The sequence below is a fragment of the Botryllus schlosseri genome, chromosome 14, assembly GCF_051294905.1.
Source record: "Botryllus schlosseri isolate E-star chromosome 14, Bs_hap1, whole genome shotgun sequence".
NCBI lineage: Eukaryota > Metazoa > Chordata > Ascidiacea > Stolidobranchia > Styelidae > Botryllus > Botryllus schlosseri.
The window spans coordinates 8,594,891-8,615,712 of NC_137249.1; the positions used below are offsets into that span (position 1 = coordinate 8,594,891).

At 41.5% G+C, this 20,822-nt stretch overlaps 3 protein-coding genes across 4 annotated transcripts in view; 2 read left to right on the forward strand and 1 right to left on the reverse strand.

The window, feature by feature from the left end:
- The window catches only part of LOC145455998 (ephrin type-A receptor 4-like), a 200,124-nt gene extending 187,788 nt beyond the window's left edge, over positions 1-12,336 (reverse strand). For both annotated transcript variants that reach the window (XM_080334029.1, XM_080334028.1), the window contains exon 1: positions 12,332-12,336. The gene's annotated coding sequence lies outside the window, so the exon portion shown is untranslated. The remainder of the gene's footprint in view (positions 1-12,331) is intronic.
- On the forward strand, positions 3,065-8,780 carry LOC145455999 (TBC1 domain family member 5-like). Its single transcript, XM_080334030.1, has 13 exons — positions 3,065-3,413; positions 3,471-3,635; positions 4,194-4,261; positions 4,325-4,567; positions 4,632-4,770; positions 5,547-5,677; positions 5,744-5,886; positions 6,123-6,223; positions 6,359-6,501; positions 6,561-6,654; positions 7,211-7,318; positions 7,786-7,938; positions 8,577-8,780. Exons 1-13 carry the CDS (start codon positions 3,258-3,260, stop codon positions 8,652-8,654), a joined length of 1,722 nt encoding a protein of 573 aa, XP_080190156.1. The 5' UTR covers positions 3,065-3,257; the 3' UTR covers positions 8,655-8,780.
- Positions 12,337-16,547: 4,211 nt separating the features above from the next.
- On the forward strand, positions 16,548-20,152 carry LOC145455997 (uncharacterized). Its single transcript, XM_080334027.1, has one exon. The coding sequence runs from the start codon at positions 16,625-16,627 to the stop codon at positions 20,129-20,131; it is 3,507 nt and encodes a 1,168-aa protein (XP_080190153.1). The 5' UTR covers positions 16,548-16,624; the 3' UTR covers positions 20,132-20,152.
- Positions 20,153-20,822: the final 670 nt, after the last annotated feature.

The window sequence follows — 20,822 nt, forward strand, 5'->3', positions numbered from 1 at the left end:
ATTGATTTTAAATAAAGTAATTTGAACGCTCTTTCCGATGATGTGTTAATTATCTGAATTGTAGGTGAGGTACACTTTTAAATCCGGCGTTGAATGTGGAATTTGCCATACATTGAAATGGCGGCCAACAATGCCCGACAGCGCAATATAACGTAGCCTTGGTCCTCGTGTTCGTAATTAAGCAGGACGATCTGGAATATAGAAATGGATTTTAAATAAAGTAATTTGAACGCTCTTTCCGATGATGTGTTAATTATCTGAATTGTAGGTGAGGTACACTTTTAAATCCGGCGTTGAATGTGGAATTTGCCATACATTGAAATGGCGGCCAACAATGCCCGACAGCGCAATATAACGTAGCCTTGGTCCTCGTGTTCGTAATTAAGCAGGACGATCTGGAATATAGAAATGGATTTTAAATAAAGTAATTTGAACGCTCTTTCCGATGATGTGTTAATTATCTGAATTGTAGGTGAGGTACACTTTTAAATCCGGCGTTGAATGTGGAATTTGCCATACATTGAAATGGCGGCCAACAATGCCCGACAGCGCAATATAACGTAGCCTTGGTCCTCGTGTTCGTAGTTAAGCAGGACGATCTGGAATCTAGAAATGGATTTTAAATAAAGTAATTTGAACGCTCTTTCCGAAGATGTGTTAATTATCTGAATTGTAGGTGAGGTACACTTTTAAATCCGGCGTTGAATGTGGAATTTGCCATACATTGAAATGGCGGCCAACAATGCCCGACAGCGCAATATAACGTAGCCTTGGTCCTCGTGTTCGTAGTTAAGCAGGACGATCTGGAATCTAGAAATGGATTTTAAATAAAGTAATTTGAACGCTCTTTCCGAAGATGTGTTAATTATCTGAATTGTAGGTGAGGTACACTTTTAAATCCGGCGTTGAATGTGGAATTTGCCATACATTGAAATGGCGGCCAACAATGCCCGACAGCGCAATATAACGTAGCCTTGGTCCTCGTGTTCGTAATTAAGCAGGACGATCTGGAATATAGAAATGGATTTTAAATAAAGTAATTTGAACGCTCTTTCCGATGATGTGTTAATTATCTGAATTGTAGGTGAGGTACACTTTTAAATCCGGCGTTGAATGTGGAATTTGCCATACATTGAAATGGCGGCCAACAATGCCCGACAGCGCAATATAACGTAGCCTTGGTCCTCGTGTTCGTAGTTAAGCAGGACGATCTGGAATCTAGAAATGGATTTTAAATAAAGTAATTTGAACGCTCTTTCCGAAGATGTGTTAATTATCTGAATTGTAGGTGAGGTACACTTTTAAATCCGGCGTTGAATGTGGAATTTGCCATACATTGAAATGGCGGCCAACAATGCCCGACAGCGCAATATAACGTAGCCTTGGTCCTCGTGTTCGTAGTTAAGCAGGACGATCTGGAATCTAGAAATGGATTTTAAATAAAGTAATTTGAACGCTCTTTCCGAAGATGTGTTAATTATCTGAATTGTAGGTGAGGTACACTTTTAAATCCGGCGTTGAATGTGGAATTTGCCATACATTGAAATGGCGGCCAACAATGCCCGACAGCGCAATATAACGTAGCCTTGGTCCTCGTGTTCGTAATTAAGCAGGACGATCTGGAATCTAGAAATTGATTTTAAATAAAGTAATTTGAACGCTCTTTCCGATGATGTGCTAATTATCTGAATTGTAGGTGAGGTACACTTTTAAATCCGGCGTTGAATGTGGAATTTGCCATACATTGAAATGGCGGCCAACAATGCCCGACAGCGCAATATAACGTAGCCTTGGTCCTCGTGTTCGTAATTAAGCAGGACGATCTGGAATATAGAAATGGATTTTAAATAAAGTAATTTGAACGCTCTTTCCGATGATGTGTTAATTATCTGAATTGTAGGTGAGGTACACTTTTAAATCCGGCGTTGAATGTGGAATTTGCCATACATTGAAATGGCGGCCAACAATGCCCGACAGCGCAATATAACGTAGCCTTGGTCCTCGTGTTCGTAATTAAGCAGGACGATCTGGAATATAGAAATGGATTTTAAATAAAGTAATTTGAACGCTCTTTCCGATGATGTGTTAATTATCTGAATTGTAGGTGAGGTACACTTTTAAATCCGGCGTTGAATGTGGAATTTGCCATACATTGAAATGGCGGCCAACAATGCCCGACAGCGCAATATAACGTAGCCTTGGTCCTCGTGTTCGTAATTAAGCAGGACGATCTGGAATATAGAAATGGATTTTAAATAAAGTAATTTGAACGCTCTTTCCGATGATGTGTTAATTATCTGAATTGTAGGTGAGGTACACTTTTAAATCCGGCGTTGAATGTGGAATTTGCCATACATTGAAATGGCGGCCAACAATGCCCGACAGCGCAATATAACGTAGCCTTGGTCCTCGTGTTCGTAGTTAAGCAGGACGATCTGGAATCTAGAAATGGATTTTAAATAAAGTAATTTGAACGCTCTTTCCGAAGATGTGTTAATTATCTGAATTGTAGGTGAGGTACACTTTTAAATCCGGCGTTGAATGTGGAATTTGCCATACATTGAAATGGCGGCCAACAATGCCCGACAGCGCAATATAACGTAGCCTTGGTCCTCGTGTTCGTAATTAAGCAGGACGATCTGGAATCTAGAAATTGATTTTAAATAAAGTAATTTGAACGCTCTTTCCGATGATGTGCTAATTATCTGAATTGTAGGTGAGGTACACTTTTAAATCCGGCGTTGAATGTGGAATTTGCCATACATTGAAATGGCGGCCAACAATGCCCGACAGCGCAATATAACGTAGCGTTGGTCCTCGTGTTCGTAATTAAGCAGGACGATCTGGAATCTAGAAATGGATTTTAAATAAAGTAATTTGAACGCTCTTTCCGATGATGTGTTAATTATCTGAATTGTAGGTGAGGTACACTTTCGTATCGAGCCTGAAATATGACATTTGCCGTGCATCGGTTGAGGGTTAATATTCTGCGTTCGCGAAAATAGTGTTTCACGTGATCACAAATATTCCGCCGAAATTCCGCCAGGACCACTTCAGTGTTTGTTTACTTGATGCCGTCGATATGAGTACTGCCCGAACTCAACACCAAATTCATTAATTGAAAGTGATTGGCTGTAACTCCGTAGCCGGGTGGTGATGGTGGTTAGCAAGCTGCGCATATGATCTTGTTCAGTTTTCAATGGTTATTCATTCTGTTTTGATGGTATATCTGATGTATAGTATCTAGTCAGTCGGAAATGAATAACGATGGCGCAACTCTGAAGGGATATTTGAATCAGTGGAGTGATTGCTTCAATTGTGAGAGATCCCCGAATGAATTGTCACAATATCTACAAGGATTGGCATTCCAGGGTCAACTTCGAGGATGCAATTTCCGTAGCATTTGTTGGAGGGTTCGTTTGTAAAACTTTAAACATAGAAACTGTATGCTGAAAAATCCATTTTTACAGGTCTTCCTCAACTGTTTCCCCCCGAACCCGAACCTTTGGCAGGATGTTACTAGTGCGTCGCGAGCCAAGTATCAAAGTATAAAAACTAAACACATATGCGATCCAGAGGCAGATGGAGAAAAGAGTGATATCGCTGTTGAAAACCCCTTGTCTCAAGATGATCAGGTTATTTTTCATTGTCTCAAATATTTTGATGTCATATTATGGCCGGGCAACACATGGTTTCATTTCATTTGTTGTCACAATTGATCTGTCACTTCATCATTGAACAATTTTCCAAATATCTCATTTCATTTGTCATCTGGCTTGCGACTACCATAATAAAAGTTACCTGGACCTTGTGTTATAGGATACTGGTAAGTGTCTTGTGTAGCCACTGACCAATGTAAAACTGCTTTCATACTGATTCCAAGAATATAAATATTATTATGGTCGAATCACTGGAACCCAGTCAAGTCAGAATTTCTTTTAATGCTGTGTGATTCAGGCGTGCATTGCCGCAGTAAAACTAAATAAGCTGTTTATTCCCAATTGATTGTTTTTAATATCATCTGAATGAAATAGGTAATTTGGACAAAAGGTATGCCTAGCAAAAACCCCAATAAATTGATGAAGGGAAATTGAGCAAAAAACCCTATTCCGAAATATCAAATGTCACATAGGAATCCAGCAAGTGTTTTTGAGACCATCTAACCTTAAATCTTACTATGTGATTGTTCGTAGAGTGTATGGAAGAGATTTTTTAAAAACCAAGAACTGAAGAAGACAATAGAACGAGACGTTACGAGAACGTAAGTTTCTACTATAACAGACTTCTCTTTTCTAAGCATCACTGATATCCATTTATTTTTCAGATTTCCAGAGATCAAATATTTTCACAACGACGATGTTCACGCGCTTTTGATCGATGTACTTTTCTGTTATGCCTGCGAACACGCTGAGCTTTCCTATCGACAAGGAATGCACGAACTTCTTGCACCGTTAGTTTTCATTATTCACTGTGATTTGGAAGCGGCCTCTTACGCTAAGGAAAGTGGCGAAGTGAACGAATTAATAGAATGCGTCCTCGATGAGAGATATTTGGAACACGATGCCTAGTGAGTATTGTTAAAACTCGTGATCGGTGTTCGGTGTTATCTGATCAAGGCAGTTTGCTTTTAGTAATATGTTCTGCCAGCTCATGGAAAGTACCAACAAATGGTACTCCGTCACTGCAATTGCGACCCCACCTTGCGTCTCAACTGAGGCCAGTCAAAAGGAAACGTCTGAGGATCTTGAAAAACCATTTCGTGAAAAACCTGTAAGTTCCAAGAATCCGCGTTGTGTACAGCACAGTGCGCAGCATCAAATGTACTCTAATATTCCCTACCTTTCCCATTTTTTCGTGTGCGAAAGAATTTGTATTCCGTCTCAATTCTATCAATGACTGACATTTTAGTGGTGCTCATGCTGTTATTCAGGACTTTTCCAGTATTGATGAGTCGGAGATATTGTGAATTACAGTAATGACAAATCAGATATTGCCATTGATGCAAAGCAATTTGTCATACCTGGCTGACCGTATACAATTTGGATTCCTGTGAAAGTGACTGATTGTTAACCTTGTTTACTATGGTCTGCATTGTTTTGCAAATGTTTTGCAAATGTTTTGGTGATATCTGACCTATTTTTGAGTAGTATGGTACATAATGGTTCGATCAGTTTCTATCATAGTCTCTACTGCTTTGGTCAGGCTGTTGCTAAATATTTGAAAAATTGCTTTCTACCAGGAAGGTGGGTCTAGGCATTAAGAGTACGGTTGCGTTGAGTCAGCTTCTGAATGTGTAAGCTTCTAGCAGCATGAGTGCTTGACAATGTCTGCTTTTCTGTTTTTAAAGAATATTGAATTTTTCAACCATTTTGTGCTATTCTCACATTTACAATATTAGGAAATCCATGGTTGTACGATGTGGATACTTTCGCTTCAATGTTCACAGTCATGGAATGATGAGTTTCAGCTCGATATTCTTTTGTCTGGACGTGCCTTCTACGATGCCGATTGTGCATCAAGCATCAGCATTTTGTGTGATATTCTAGGTCGCAACCACCGGAACTCTTGCGATCGCAAATAAATTGTGTCACATCTACAATACATTGCTCGTGAAGCATGATATCGAATTGCATGTGCACCTCAACAGGCTTGAGATAATTCCGCAAGTTTTCGGACTGTAAGTGGAAGAATTCCTAAATTGCATTTATTCGAGGTATTGAGTCGCGGCAACTTGTATCTTCAGGCGATGGATACGACTGCTGTTTGGGAGAGAGTTTTCACTTCAGGATTTGCTGGTACTCTGGGATGCAATTTTCGCCGACGGCCCAAGCTTAGATCTGGTCGATTATCTATTTGTGGCGATGCTAACTCATATAAGGCAGCAATGTAAGTAAACCTGTCTGGTGTTTATCGCGAATGGGAAAACTCCATCCCAATCCCATTTCCTATCTTCACATACTTGCGACATGACGCACTGAGTTTTGTGGTCATACACTCACAGTTCTTAGATAAGTCTATTTGCATACAAGCTTATTACTTATGCTTACGTGAAAAAAATCGTAGCTGATTTTTTTGCACTATGTTGACATGTCTTTGAAAACATTGTATTATTTGTTCTGCAGTGCTGGCGTCTGACTACACAACTTGCCTGCAAATTCTGATGAAGTACCCGCCAGTCGATGATATAAACGATGTGGTTCAAGCAGCAAAACAGATTAGAGAGGTGAATAGAAGTTTTTGGTTGCAAACCGTGTATTTTAGATTTTGTCATTGATTTGAAACATTTTTTATAGTATCCGTTATATCTAATGAACTGTAAATCCCAGGTCTCGGTAGCAATATTATTTGTGTGTTGTAGGGCCGGCGTGTTTCCACTTCTTCGCAAGCGTCTTCTTTTCCTTCTCGTATATTTTCCTCCATCTCCGGTACCAAACTGTCGTCAGATCCTCCGAAAGTTAACAAGCAGAACGGCTTCCTAAAAGTATTGCAAGATTTCAAAAAGTATATGTCTGGTATTGTATGCTCCTTCCGTTAAGAAACCATTGCAAATTTGTCTTTAGAAAAGTGACCCCTGAAAACCGGTCGACGCCGAGCCGCCCGAGAGCCCAAGTTTCAAACGTGCCAAATGGAGACTTTGCGCCGAACAGGAATTCCGTAAGACGGCGAGATTTCCGTGTGTGGTCCGATCAAAGTCGAATCGCGAATTCACCAAACACGTCATATTAAATGCAGTGTGGTTTTCAACTAGACATGTCTGAATATATATTCAGACTACGACTTGGAAGTTTTGAAGCACGGTAGTGACTTTGGGTACTACTTCCTACTCTTTTTTTAACTGAATTGCAATTTCGACTCCTACTCAAATCGCCAAATCTGATTCCAACTCCCAATCCCTGCTAGATTTCGATTTTACTATGCCCTATAAAGTCTGGAAAATTTTTCACTCACTAAAATTGCGACACCATCTTCAACACCGAGTTTGCGACTCCAGCCGTTCCAAATTTGTGACCAGAAAGGTTCAGACTCTGATTCGTGACTCCCCAGCCTTGCCTACCAGTCCGTCACTGCCACTGGTGCCCTGGGGTATCTTTCTCGAACATAGTCTGAGTAGAAGTGGGCTCAGTGGATAGCTTCAGCGCGCTCAGTTGATATCCGGATGCTGTTATGTGACGGAGTCCTATCTGGTTTCTTCATGTTGCTATGTTTCTAGGTTCCGCGCCTTGATAATAGTGGTGCTTCTCGCAGTAAAATTGAAAAAATGGAAGTGATGTGCAGCTACTGTTCGGATAAGATTGATGCTTGCATCGCTACTCTACAGGTGATCATAGGAGTACATTTCGTTACTACTGTATTGCCCTTATCAGTGCAATTATAATTACAGAAGATTAACTGTATTTATTTTATGGGCTGCTGAAAGTAGAAATAAAAAATAGGTGGTTAGATAAGTAGGCCTACAGTAGGAACGTTGTAAACAATTATGCTTAAATGGCTCATGGGTTTTCTAATGTATCACTGGGACAATTTTGAGATGACTAAAACTTGATGACGACGTATAATTCCCAATCTTCTGCCATTCATGTACGAAAGTCTCTCTGTAAAATACTTTACTTGGCCACATTTGATATTTCTCAACATACGAGTGCGAAGCATGGGTGATGCGAAATCGAATCCGCTTGAGAATCTAGAGGAAATGAGTAGGCTTTAGCACTCACTTGCTTCCTTTTCACATCTTTCAATCCCTTACATGCAAACTCACCTCGTGCTATCTAATATTTTCTGCAACAGTCTCATGTTACTACAAGATCCTCAGTGACTGATAAAACCGAGACAATACAAGACAGCAAGGACCAGGGAGAACCCGCCATCGAGGTACCGGAAGATGAACAGGAAAAAGGCAAACGTGACCAACTACTGCTGACTTTGGCGAATCTAAAACAAGTACGTATTTTTCGAGTACGTTTTGTTTCAAGATTGACGTGTACATCACTGGTGGAACGTATATATTATTGCAACAAGAGCAAGTAGTTCCATTTACGAGTTACGAGCTAACTTTGATATGGTTTGCCGAGCATTGTAATCGTCCGAAATCTCGCGTGTACCGAGACCATATTATGATGATAGTATACCTGCAGAGTTTCAAATCAATTTACTCACATTATGTCACGATCTACAGCTCATTTTATTGATTTGTCTGAGCATCCTTTATCCTTGCTCATGTAGTCTACTGAGTAGGAGCATATGTGACTGTGTCGAAGGTGTCTAAAGCTACCATCCGAAACAAATCCGTGTCAACAACCAATGTACAAAGAAGGGGATGTAAGGAGCGACAAAATATACCTACAGTTCAGTTGATTTTAGCGATCAACTAATAAATTATCACTATAATTGGTCATTAAATGAATTTTACATACTAGCATATTGGACACAAGGAACGCAACAATGATGCTCCATTTTAATAATGAAATCCACGGTATATCGGCAGTCAGCGTCGGGCCGATGCTTGCATAGCCGATCTGTATTTGTACAAATCCATGCTAGCGTCGAGAAGTTATTTTCAATCGCGTGATATCATTTAGGTTCGGGATATCTTGAAAGGAACCATCAACTTTGAACTGAGCATCGCCAGTGACATCGTGCCAAGTGAAAAGACGTAGAGGCTGCGATAGGCGCGATGCCATCGGAGTTGTCAATGGTGCTGTGTGCCTATAGTGCAATATCGTTTCTAATTGGAACTTGACTACTTGATTTTTTTTTCTATTCCACAAACATCCACAACTGTACACCGTTCTCTTCGATCGTTAAGTGACTGTTACGAGGAAAGGTGTGTGTGAAGAGCAGGTCAGTGTTGCCAACTCCGGATGGAAGAAAATCGCTAGATGTCGCTAAATATTGATAAAAAAGCGCTAAAAAATAGCGCTAAATCTGCATTAATTGCTAAAGGTGTTAAATTAGACCATAATATCAATACATTCTTCTCAGCTATATTTTACTCTTCTGGGGCCAAAGTCACTTATCATATTTCTAGTTCATAATACGTAATAGTCATCTCTAAGCGGGACAAAACATGCAGTGCATTTCGATAAAGCAGATCGCTTTGCGCAAAGATCGCCATACGCGACCAGTGACCAGGTTTGCAGGCATAACCGCTCACAATATAAGCGTGCCTTGCTCGATGCGTCCGTGAATACGTGATGCGATGTACCATGGAAATGCGCTTGATTTCTTCTCTAAACTGTGTTGGAGTACTTGAACGCGACTTGACATACGTGTACACTACATGCGACTTGACCCTACACAACACGACTTGAACCGGGTTTGCTGGCCATTATAAGTAGAGACCTTACGAAAATAATCCGAGGACCAACCCGGGGTATGAAATGTAATTAATCTGGTGTTAAACGAAAGCTAGTGTCACACTGATTCCGACAATACGAATTAAATTCTTGTCAAGACAATGGAACGACCTCAAAACAGCCTCCAAAGTCTAAAAATCGCCATTGATCAGAACAATCGCTGGACGAAATTGGTCATTGTTATGTTCATGTTGTTGCGGCGGTGCCATTGTTGGAGCTTGGAGCAATGCCGGTTTTCAGACTTTGAGGGCTGTTTCTGGGACTGGGTGCATGGTTCCATTGTCCGGACGAGATTTTATTTTGTATTTTCGAAATCACTGCGACACATTTTTTCGATCATGGGCAATTATATTAAATTTCAGCGCTCAGGTCGCCAGATGTAGCACTGCCAATGATGCTACATTTAGATTACTCTGCAAGAGACACTGTTTGCCGATGCGTAACCGCCAGGAGTTGCGTATCTAATCTATCCGTAGGTTAGTAATCTAATAGGCCTTTTGCAGGACTTCGATCACGTGACTAGATACGCATAGCAACAACAAATTGGTTAGCAAGCTACTTTCTCGCGCACCTGCTTCAGTGCTAAATATCGCATAGTGTACTGTTGATTTCTGGTTGTAAACGTTTCGGAAATTTGTTGTAGAAGACATCAGAGATTTACCTATGCTAGATGTCAATCCTGTACAAAGCACATAGAATGATATCGTCAGAATTACGCAGAAATCCGTCGTTAACGTAGGCGTATTTCGGATACAGTATATTATCGTTTTCGGGCTGTAAACGTTCGCAAGTGTCATGGAGATACGCAAGGATTCAAATATGTTGGATGTCTTTGATTCATGAACTATGTAAACTCCTTGCGTCAAAATGATTGACATTGTAGCCGTTATTTGGTAGTCAACTATGATGTTATGACACAAAATTCGACATTGCAGGACATTGACTGCGTGATATTTATTGCAGCATTAAGTTAGGTGTGGATAGTATATTATAGTTGTATTGTAGCGGTAGTTGGTAATCATTGCAGCATTTTGATGATTGATATCGATTGCAATATATATAGGATACTGCTATTTTTAAGCCTAAGAGACAATGACTGCCAGTGCCAGTACGTTGATGTGTCATGAATTCATGCAATGTGCTACATACCATAAATATATTAAATATCCTAAGCTATTGTATGACTTCTCAGTTAAACAATTAAAAATATTTAGACCTCTACACCTATATTACAAGTTATTGATCATTCTGTCATGCTGCCAGGTGCCACTACCCGAAGGAAAATGATCATCAGCAGCAATTGAGGGTGAAACAAACTGTCCCGGGGCCTGGATTACTTGATTGATTGCCTGGATTGGATTACTTCACTCTATGGCACAGTGCAAATATCTTGAGTTTCAAGACATATGGCTATACCACATGCATACGGATTAATGATCTGATGGATTATCCCGAGAGAGCCGAACATAGGCAACTAAGAAATTGATGATGCCCTCGTCAAGAATTCAGCCTGGAGCCAATTATTATCACCACATGAAATTTGGTCATGCGGTGGAAGGCAGCGTGGTTTCATGCCAACAGAAAATGTCACCAGATGATCTGACCACTGACTAACTGTCCTGAACTTCTTTCCCGATGTTGATGTCTGCTTTGAAAATGATATTTCATTTGTGTACAGCAAGACAAGCGCTCTTCCATGGATGCTATGAATATGCCTAGACAAGTGGCTATGGAGGTAGAGGAAAATACATAGGCATAACAGTCTCGGCAGTTATTGAACTTGATAAGGTTAACATCCATTTTTCTTCAACTATTTCTTATGCTCTGGGTATCGAATGCACAAAAATTAATAAATCGATCTTCTTTGCAAGTTTATTTGTAAATTCAATGAATCAAAGAATATCATAAGTTCAGAATATTACGGAGTCAATGCGAAAGAAACAATGTTAGTCGTCTTTAGAGGATGTTTCCGAGTTGGTTGAGCCAATACACAGAGGGGGTCAGCAACGAAGTACTATTTTACCTGAGTACTAGCGTCATTGTGAGTTTAGGCTACTGCCACTTCTACTTGACACTTTTAAGGTAGTACTTTTTTGTCAGGTTTGGGATTTTGTCAACTAGAAAGTAGCTTTGGCGCATGATTGCATCCCCTTCAAGCGTGAGGTTGTCATAACAACTGGGCAAAATAGCCCCAGTACCAACGTAACTAAATTAATTTTTGAAAATTGCACTTATTTGTGGTGTCATCACCCTTTTGCGTTGATCAAGAAGATGCAACATGCAATGTTTACAGTTGTCACATGGCATCAATTTCTAAAACTAAGTGACCCTCAACCAAATCTACTTCATGTAACGAATTTCTTGACCGCTTTTCAGAAATTCATTTCTACTTCCACTTGAAGTACTTTGGACATGTTCTGGAAGTAATTAGTGCTACTTGTACTGGAGTATAAATTAAGGCATTACTTCTACTCGGTTCCCAACAATGACCACGTCTGGGTATAGGATGACCGATCTTGTCTCTGCGTTTGAGCTGCTCTAAGAGTTATATGATAGTTACTTCCCTTAGTTCGGTAAATATCGCACCTATGTGACATCAACTATTTATCAAAATCGAGTGTGATTTGCCAAATCCACTTCAATCGCAGTTGCGACGTAGTGGTAATAAAATCGGCATTGTATAAGGCAACAATAAAGTGCACTGATTTGCTTAGTCTTGACGGCAGGTTTTCCCAAAAGATACTTCCGATGTGTTCAGCGACATTTGTTTTATAGCAGCACGCCAGCACCCAAACCAGCAGACAGTATATCCTGATCCTTGCGGATCCCGGCTGCTTCAGCCATATCTTCCATCCAAAATCATGCTCCACAACAGACAAATAATACTGCTTGAACTAACAAATACTCTTACCAGAATATAAGCCAATCGCTGCACTTCAAATGCATAAATTTAGGTACATATGATCAGAGTTGAGTACCGTAATACAACTACGTTACCGATGGATTTCTGCGTAATTCTGACGATATCATTCTAAATGCTTTGTACAGGATTGACATCTAGCATAGGTGAATCTCTGATGACTTCTACAACAAATTTCCGAAACGTTTACAACCAGAAATCAACAGTACACTATGCGATATTTAGCACTGAAGCAGGTGCGCGAGAAAGTAGCTTGCTAACCAATTTGTTGTTGGTATGCGTATCTAGTCACGTGATCGAAGTCCTGCAAAAGGCCTATTATATATCATCGGAGTCCGCACTCTGGTGACGGTATACGGTAGCCAATGCGGTCGTCAGCCAGAACTGATCTTTATTGGCTATTTTCGGTAAATAATCGCTAAATACTTTTTCAAAAATTGCTAGATTTATCGCTAGGCGCTAGATCCTATTTTTTGGCGCTAAACCGGATGAAAAATCGCTAAATTGGCAACACTGGAGCAGGTGATTCGAAGATATAGTGCGATTTTGGGTAATTTGCATCTAATCCGGTGATTCCCCAACCGTGGCTCTCAGAACCGCATGCGGCTCCAAGCTAGCCTTCTTGCGACTCTGATTGACTTCTGAATATGACACAAAATATAATAGACAGTTGTTGTTTGTTTCTGTTATAGTTATAGTCAATTTCTGTATATGAATGCTAAAATAGGGATATTAGTTACATCTTGAGCCGCCCAAGGCCGCTTCGAGAAACGGGGAATGAGGATTCTTGCAAACTAGCGCCAAACGCATGGAGGAATTGAATACCCATTGGCCAATGATATATCTTGAGTTGTGCTGGCCATAGACATTTACACATCGTCTCTGAGAAGAACAAATTTCGACACAATTCTACTGACATCAAAGTAACGGCTTATAGTCAAGTATATATTGCAGTATCACCGATATTACTCGAGTATAATCCCTTTCAAACTTGCGCATCAAGTACTGTAGTAATGATATGCATTTTCAGTTTACTTCAATATATAGCTGTCGTCATTCTGCGTCTATCAGTGCTAAAATAACCGATATAGGATCTATAGAAGTCTATGTGCAAGTGCATGTTTTTGAATTAGCTAGCTGGTGAGATCCAGAGGTAGGCTATAGCTACCTTTAAATTTTCGTTATATGTAGCCTACTGGAGTGTTCTCATGCGGCTCCACTCGTACTCTGAAGTTTGACATGCGGCCCCGGCATCCAAAAAGGTTGGGAACCACTAATCTACTCTATAAATGAAACCGTCATGACCGCAGGGTATCATGATTCCTCTTTAGCGATCGCGGTTTCGAAATTGTCTTCGCCTCCAGCGTAAATCGGCGTCGCTCTGCGCTATAGGCACGGGGAGACTCATCTTGCTTTTTTGGAATTTGTCGCAGGCTGTTGACTTGTAGCAATGCCATCTTGTGCTCTCGTAAACCGCGTTGTGCAGCTACTTGAATATTTCCCTAACGTCTTAACTCTGTCCCTACCAGAAATAGCCGCCTTGAAGATCCCAGGCGCGACTTGTACTTCAATGGGATTTTTCAGCGTTACTTACGCTGAAATAGCCGAGGTTTAGCATCCTCCATTAAAACCACTTTTGGCGTCGACCATGTGACGCGCACGCCGGCACAGTATCACGATGATATTGTCGACAGAGGTCTTAGAAGTAGTCAACGTTTTCGCTGGCTGTCTAGTCAGTCTAGTGCACTGGTTACCAACCTTTTTGGGATGTAGGAGCCTCATTTCAAACTTCAGAGTAGGCCTACTTATGGAGCCGCATGAAAACAGTGCGAGTGCAGGCGGGGGAGATGACGTAGTAGTAACGATAAGCGCCCACCAATCTGACGGACCGGTTGGATTCCCGTCGGAGGTTTATCTGGGCTGCTTTTTTCCCCGCCGTTGCCGTTCTTACGGCGGCAAAAAGATCAGAAAAAGGCCCGACGAAAGTAAGCACTCACAAGCTCCGGAAAGAACTAGTAGAAAGGGCCGCGGCTTCAAAAATATCATCATCGAAAAGGACTCGGACATCAGGCACTCTAGTCCGGGGTTGACTACTGATACTACTGATGCATGTCGTTCGACATAATAATAATAATAATGACATCGCATTGTACATTGTGTGTGACTTGTTCAGATGAAAAATATAACCCAACGGTATTGTATATTGTACGTAAAACTAATATCCTCTGGATCCCACCATCCAGCCAATTCAAAAACAAGCACATTGCACATGCACAATGCACATAGACTTCTCTAGATCCTATAATAGGCTATTTTATCATTCATAGACGCAGATTATCGAGCGCCGTACATTGAAATAAACTGAAAATGCATATCATTACCACAGCATACTCGTTATGCGATAGCTCTTCTGTCTTCATACATTACAGCACTTAAATGCACAAGTTGGAGGGGGATCATACGCTGATAATTTTGCAATATATACTTGACTATGAGCCGTTCCTTTGAAGTCAGTAAAGATGCGTCGAAATTTACTCTTCACAGATACGATCTCTATGAGCAGCAGAACTCAAGGTATGTCCGAATTGTCTGACGGGTATTCAATTCATCCATGCGTTCGACGCTAGTCTGCAAGCTGGAATTCTATTCCCTCGTTTTTACCATTCATGTACAGCAGTGGTTCTTGACCTTTTTTTCTCCAGCGCCCCCTTTCAAAAATCGCCAGGGTCTGGTGCCCCCCTATTTTAAGGACTGCAGTAAAAAAAAATAATGGGTAAGTGGTCGAAGTCCGTTTTCGGGTTGGGACTTCACTATTAGACCACTCGACTAATTAGCGGTATAATTGTATATGCTATTTTCGGGAGCAAATCCAGGTTGTTATGAAAACCATCGGGTAAGGCCTACGGGCTCATAGCATTTGGTTCGGGATCGATGTACACATCCCATTTTGGCCAAAAAGCTTCAAAACATCTTTAATGTACAAAGAGCATCACTCTCAAAAGTTGTACAGTACAGTGCCTTTTCGATTTCGACACGCAGTGCGCTGCAGGATACAATACTTCGTTCAAACATTTTGTGGAAAATAATCCGAGCTATCAGTATAAGTATCAGTTTATTATTATTTTCATCATTTCATAACACCACAAAACTGCGATACAATGAAAAATAGGGAGGTGTCGAAACGACTTGGAGTAGCTAACGTAACGGGAGTGTTTTAACGGGAAATTGGCAACCCAAAAGTACGCCAAATTCATTTTGCATGAATTAAAATAAACCACTGTGTTCATGGAAACATCGTCGGTGGATATTTCGCGATGAGCGCAACGAAAAACATTGTGATTTGACGGATTTTGTCGAAAGTTAGTTTGCAATGAGTACTCAGGGATATATATAACCATTGTTCCACTATATAATCATATGTCCTTACTACACCATCTACTGCGAAGCCATTTCTCTCCAACGCCACCCTATACCGCCACCCTGAGCCCAGCGCCCCTCCCCATTTCGTCCCTGAGCTTTTCCGTCTCCTTCAAAAATCACATTGCCCCCTGGGGGGCGCTGGAGACAAGGTTAAGAACCACTGATATACAGAAATTGGCCATAACCATTCATAGAAACAAAAAACCGCTGTCTATTATATGTTTGTGGCATATTCAGAGACGCAAGAAGGCTAGCCGGGGTTGGGAATCACTGGTCTAGTGCAATCACCGTGGTAAATTTCTACTCGTTCACAAGTAACGCTCTCCAGGTAAAAAAAAACAAGTAGCCTATTCCATGCCTACAAAACTGCAGACAATAGAAATAAAAAATATAATCGCATGTGTAAGATGAGCAAGTAGGCAAAACCTACTTCAGCACTCTGAAAAAGTAGAAATACTTATCAGTTGCTTCGTGTAGGCTACTTCGTGAGTAAGAGATTGTGAGTGTAACCTAGATTTATGGTACAATTTTTCGATGTGATTCGTCGGCGATTGCGGACCTAAATTTTGTCAAATAATTTTTGGGTTTTGCTGGTCATGCGTATCAATCATATAATTAATAAATAATAATTAAGGCTAAAGTTAAAAATAGTGAAATATTTTAATATCCGCACGGTACACAACCACTCCAGCGTAAATAACTAATTAAGCCATAGTATTATCTTAGTTGAATTAACTACGTAGCAATTAAATATGGTATCAGGCTAAATGTATTTTAACTACAAAATTGTCCAAGACTAGAAATGTCATCTGTTATGTCGTAACAATGTACTTGAATCGGCTAATAGCATGGGTTCCTGAACTTCTTCGCATTGTGATATGCTAGTCTCTAAAGTTTATTACTCATACAAGTTTGCACGCGTGCCCAAGTCATGTGGAGAGTAGGTCACGATTATAACGAAAAGAAGTCAGGAAACGCAAAGACTGCGGCGAAGTCACGGAAAACGAAAGACGCCCAGGGCGCATCCGGTAAAAACAGAGGTGCTTCACGTGATAGCAGCAAGTTCGCAGAAAGGAAGCCTCAATTAAAAAAACGCAAGCCGTCGGAGCCGTCGAACGATTTCTTCACCGTTCAGAAGACCGGAATCGGAGGAGGCGTCAAGCATATCCCCGACGATCGCGTTCATCAGCTAATCCCCGACGACTTCGCTCACCATGCCAGAGAGCGCCGCTTCACCCATCGGCCTAGCGAGTCGCGCAAGCTCACGAAAGTCCGAGAAATTCAGGAGAGAATAAATCGCGTGATCAGCTACTACGACGACGCCCCGATCGACGGGGAAAATTCGACAGTGGAGGAATTATTGCAATCGGTGGAGGAAGGTTTGAACAGCATTCCAGACGACATGCTGCGCATAAATATTTCGTCTCTTGTCGGCCAGCACAGGATTCTGCAGCGGATTGAAGAAGATCGGAGACAAGAAGTACGTGATTTCACAGACCACCACCTTGAGAGCCATGACACCCTGGTGGCGCTACAAAACTGGCTGGAACAAGACCATTTGGAAGGCCTCGACAGCGACGAATTTGGGCAAAATTTTGATGACGAGTTTGACAAGGAGGTGGTGCACGCGGAAATATCCCAAATAAAAGGTAAAATGCACAAGCTAATCGAATTAAAGCAGAGGATTCGTCGGCTGAAAACGTCAGGCAACAACACGTATCATCTCGAGCGACAAAAGGAAAACTTACACGATCAGATGAAGTCCGAAGTAAAACGGCTGCGCGTGAAAAGAAAGTCCAGCGTTGTGGAGCCAAATACCGAATACGATTACCTAAAAAATGCCACGAAGGAGGTGTACGACATAATACAGAAAACTAAACTAGAAGGAATGGCTCAAGCTGCCCAATTCGAGGCGCAACTTAAAAAGATCTTGAAAGAGCTGGACGAGGCGAAAGCGGAGATCAAATCGCTGCAAGACCTAACGAGCAGTCAAAGAGAACAGATTACTAAGTGGTCGAAAGATTACGATAAGTTACACAACGAATTAATGATCACGGTCGACGAGCGAAATATGTCTCGCGACGACAGCCGTAACCTGAGGTCGGAGATTTTGCAGCTCAAACAGAAATTGTTCAACTTCGAAAGTAAGGTACCGACCGAGGAGACGGTGTCAAAGACGGAACATATTGACATCGTGTTGAAACTGGAAAAGGCATTGAAATTAGCGAAGCAGAACCTACTGGTTGTCACCAGAACCCTGGAAGAGAAGGAACGAGTAAAAAACGAATTAGCAAATCAATGCCATCGCTTGAAAGCATCTCTAAGAAAAATGTCAAGTAGCGTTTCAAGTAATATTTCGGTGTTAGCCGATTCGGATTACCACAGCTCCGCTTCAGATGTGAGTTCCATACGCAGTTTCCAGGCCAGCTCTGTGAGTCGTGAAGATTTAAAAATATACAACTCATCCACGGAATCTTTGGTGAACCCGAATTCTGAGATAATTAGCGCGTTGAGGAAGGAGTTGGAAACAATGAAAGAGAGGCTCGAAGAGGCACAACAATACAAATCTGGATACAGGCACACTAGAAGCCCGAGTCCTTCCAAAAGCTACAACTATGAATATGACGAGCAAGAGGAGGACGAAGTTTACGAAAACTCAATATTTGGTGATGAGGTTAGCTCGAAGCAAACACAGACTCCTCCTGTGAAGTTTTCAGCGACAGGGAGTCTTGTGCGAATAGGAGACGGCCCTCAGTCTCGTCCTCAAGTAGAAACGGAATCAGTCGCATGTCAAACGGACGCGAGTGCCCAGCAGCTTCCTTATATGAGTCCCACAGAGCAAGTACAAATGTCAAATATATGCCGTACACTGGCAGAACACGTTGGCGATCAGTGGCTTGATATGGCAAAACGAATCTCGTTTCTCGAGCCGGAAGACCTTGACGAAATCCACAAAGGTTTGAGCGTTGAACACGACTATAAAAACATATTCTCTGGCGCTTTCAAAGAATTCAAATCTTCAACGCCACGCGCGAGCGACGCAAAAGTGGAAACCGTCGCAGAGAAAATGCTTCGTGGAGAATCTCCATCGACGCTTGAAACCCAGTTCAGAGAACAAGACCGAAAGGTTCAAGAGCAAATCGAGGAAATGAAGGAGACGGTGACGAAATATGTATCAGGTATAAGGGACGCCGTGAATAGTCATGCGGGTGTCATGAACGTAGTAAACGACGAAATAAAAAAAATTATCGGACCGCATCCCAGCAAAGTAAAAACCGACATAGGAGAGGAACAAAACACAAGGAAGTCGTCTCAAATTGACGAAAATCCAGCCGCTGTTAACAAAAGTTTAGAAGAGGGATATCTAGATGTGCCTGGTTCGGGAATCAGTATAGAGATGCCGCAGGAATTGGGCGAACTAAGCTCATTGGAACGGGCAAACTGCAAAATAGAGATGATCGAAAAGACGTTATTCAACCTTATAAGCGAAACAAAAGACATATATTCATCAGAAGTCGAAAAGGAACACGAGACCTACAAAAAATTGAGAAGTAACGCGCGCATTCACACATCCAGACGATATCCAGTAAGGGAATCGAACGTTGACAGAAAGATAGATACGATCAAGGAGAAGGTGAAGTTCAAGGTCTCCAAGGCCCACTCGAAATCATTGCCAAAAGCATCGACTTCCGTTATCTTAAGATCCCGTTCGTGGCAGTCAGGCAACCGTGCAGCGCCACTCAGGCATGCGGCAAGACAGGAAAACACATTCGCGATTAATGCTTTGCCAAATCACAGCAACCGCGGGCAAAAGCGATTGCCGTCAGCGAGTTCCAGCACAATGGAGCAAAGACAAAACGTCCACAAAATTTTGTCCGGTCAATTCTGGCAGTACAGTGGTCAGCAGTCGCCGAATGATATACTACAACTAGGAAACAGCTTCAATGCCGCACCGCTTGCCCCGATTTCCGAGGAATCGTACGCTGCGCCACCCAACAATTTCAGAAATATGCCATCCCTTTCTGAAAGGTACGGCCAAAATGTCGTTCGGAATAACAGGAATTTTGCCAATGTCCGAAGGAATGACTCTAGTAAACCGGCCGAGCTTGGACTTTTCATTCAATCGACCCCATTGAAAAAGTCTAATACGACGTTATCCCCAATACATAGAAATGTAACGTCACATCGGAAGGACTTGCCTACCTTACCAAGAGGTAGGCTGGATCCATTCTCAATAAAACCCGCTCTACCCCAGCTCCAAATGAACCAAAACAGACGAACTCGACATGTCCGTCGCAACAGCAGATCTGGTGACCTCAACACACTCGCCGATTTCCGGGTTCAGAGTTTCAAGGCCTTCTCCCAACAGAGCCCGAAAAATGCTTCTCTGCGGACGAATAATTTTACCACTACAAAGCTTCCGTACATTATGAAGTAAATGTGACTCGCGTATAGTGCATTTTGTGGTAGTGTGTCGTGTGAACCGGGGTTCTTAACGTTAGCGCTATCGTCATCCGCAGGCTAAGGGTTGTATGTGACTTTGTTCAATCAAGACTATAAAGGTCTATGCATAACATCATAATAGTTGTAGTGAAGTGTTTCCTTGTACAATGCCGGTAATGTGATCCTGACGTAACTACGTCATAATGCGCATTGTCTAGATTTATGTTCAAATCATTTGCTTTTCAAACTTGGCCACTAATTGAATCATTAACGTACTGCTAATTCACTTGCTTTCACTTGTAATGTTAGTCAATTGAATTTTCTCATTGTGAAGTAATCACAAGTAAATAGGCTCATCAATGATAGATAGCAACCTACTACTAAGAAGGAGAAATTTGATTGTAAACTAACCGTAAGCCAACACAGCAGATTTGAAATGTTCCCATGTGTATGATCAAATGTCTGTTTACTAGCTACTGCTACTTCAAAAATAGAGAGTTCTTTCTATGCACTAACTTATACCGGTGTACCACAGAATGTTTTCGAAATGGAATTTGGGCCAGGACCCTAAAAAGCTTAAGAACCTCCCGTGTTAGGGATCGGGCACGTCGCCATATGCGTTGCAGTCAGGAAACGGCCTATTAAGATATTAAAATGTATTTGGTATACTACAAAGCTTATTTTCT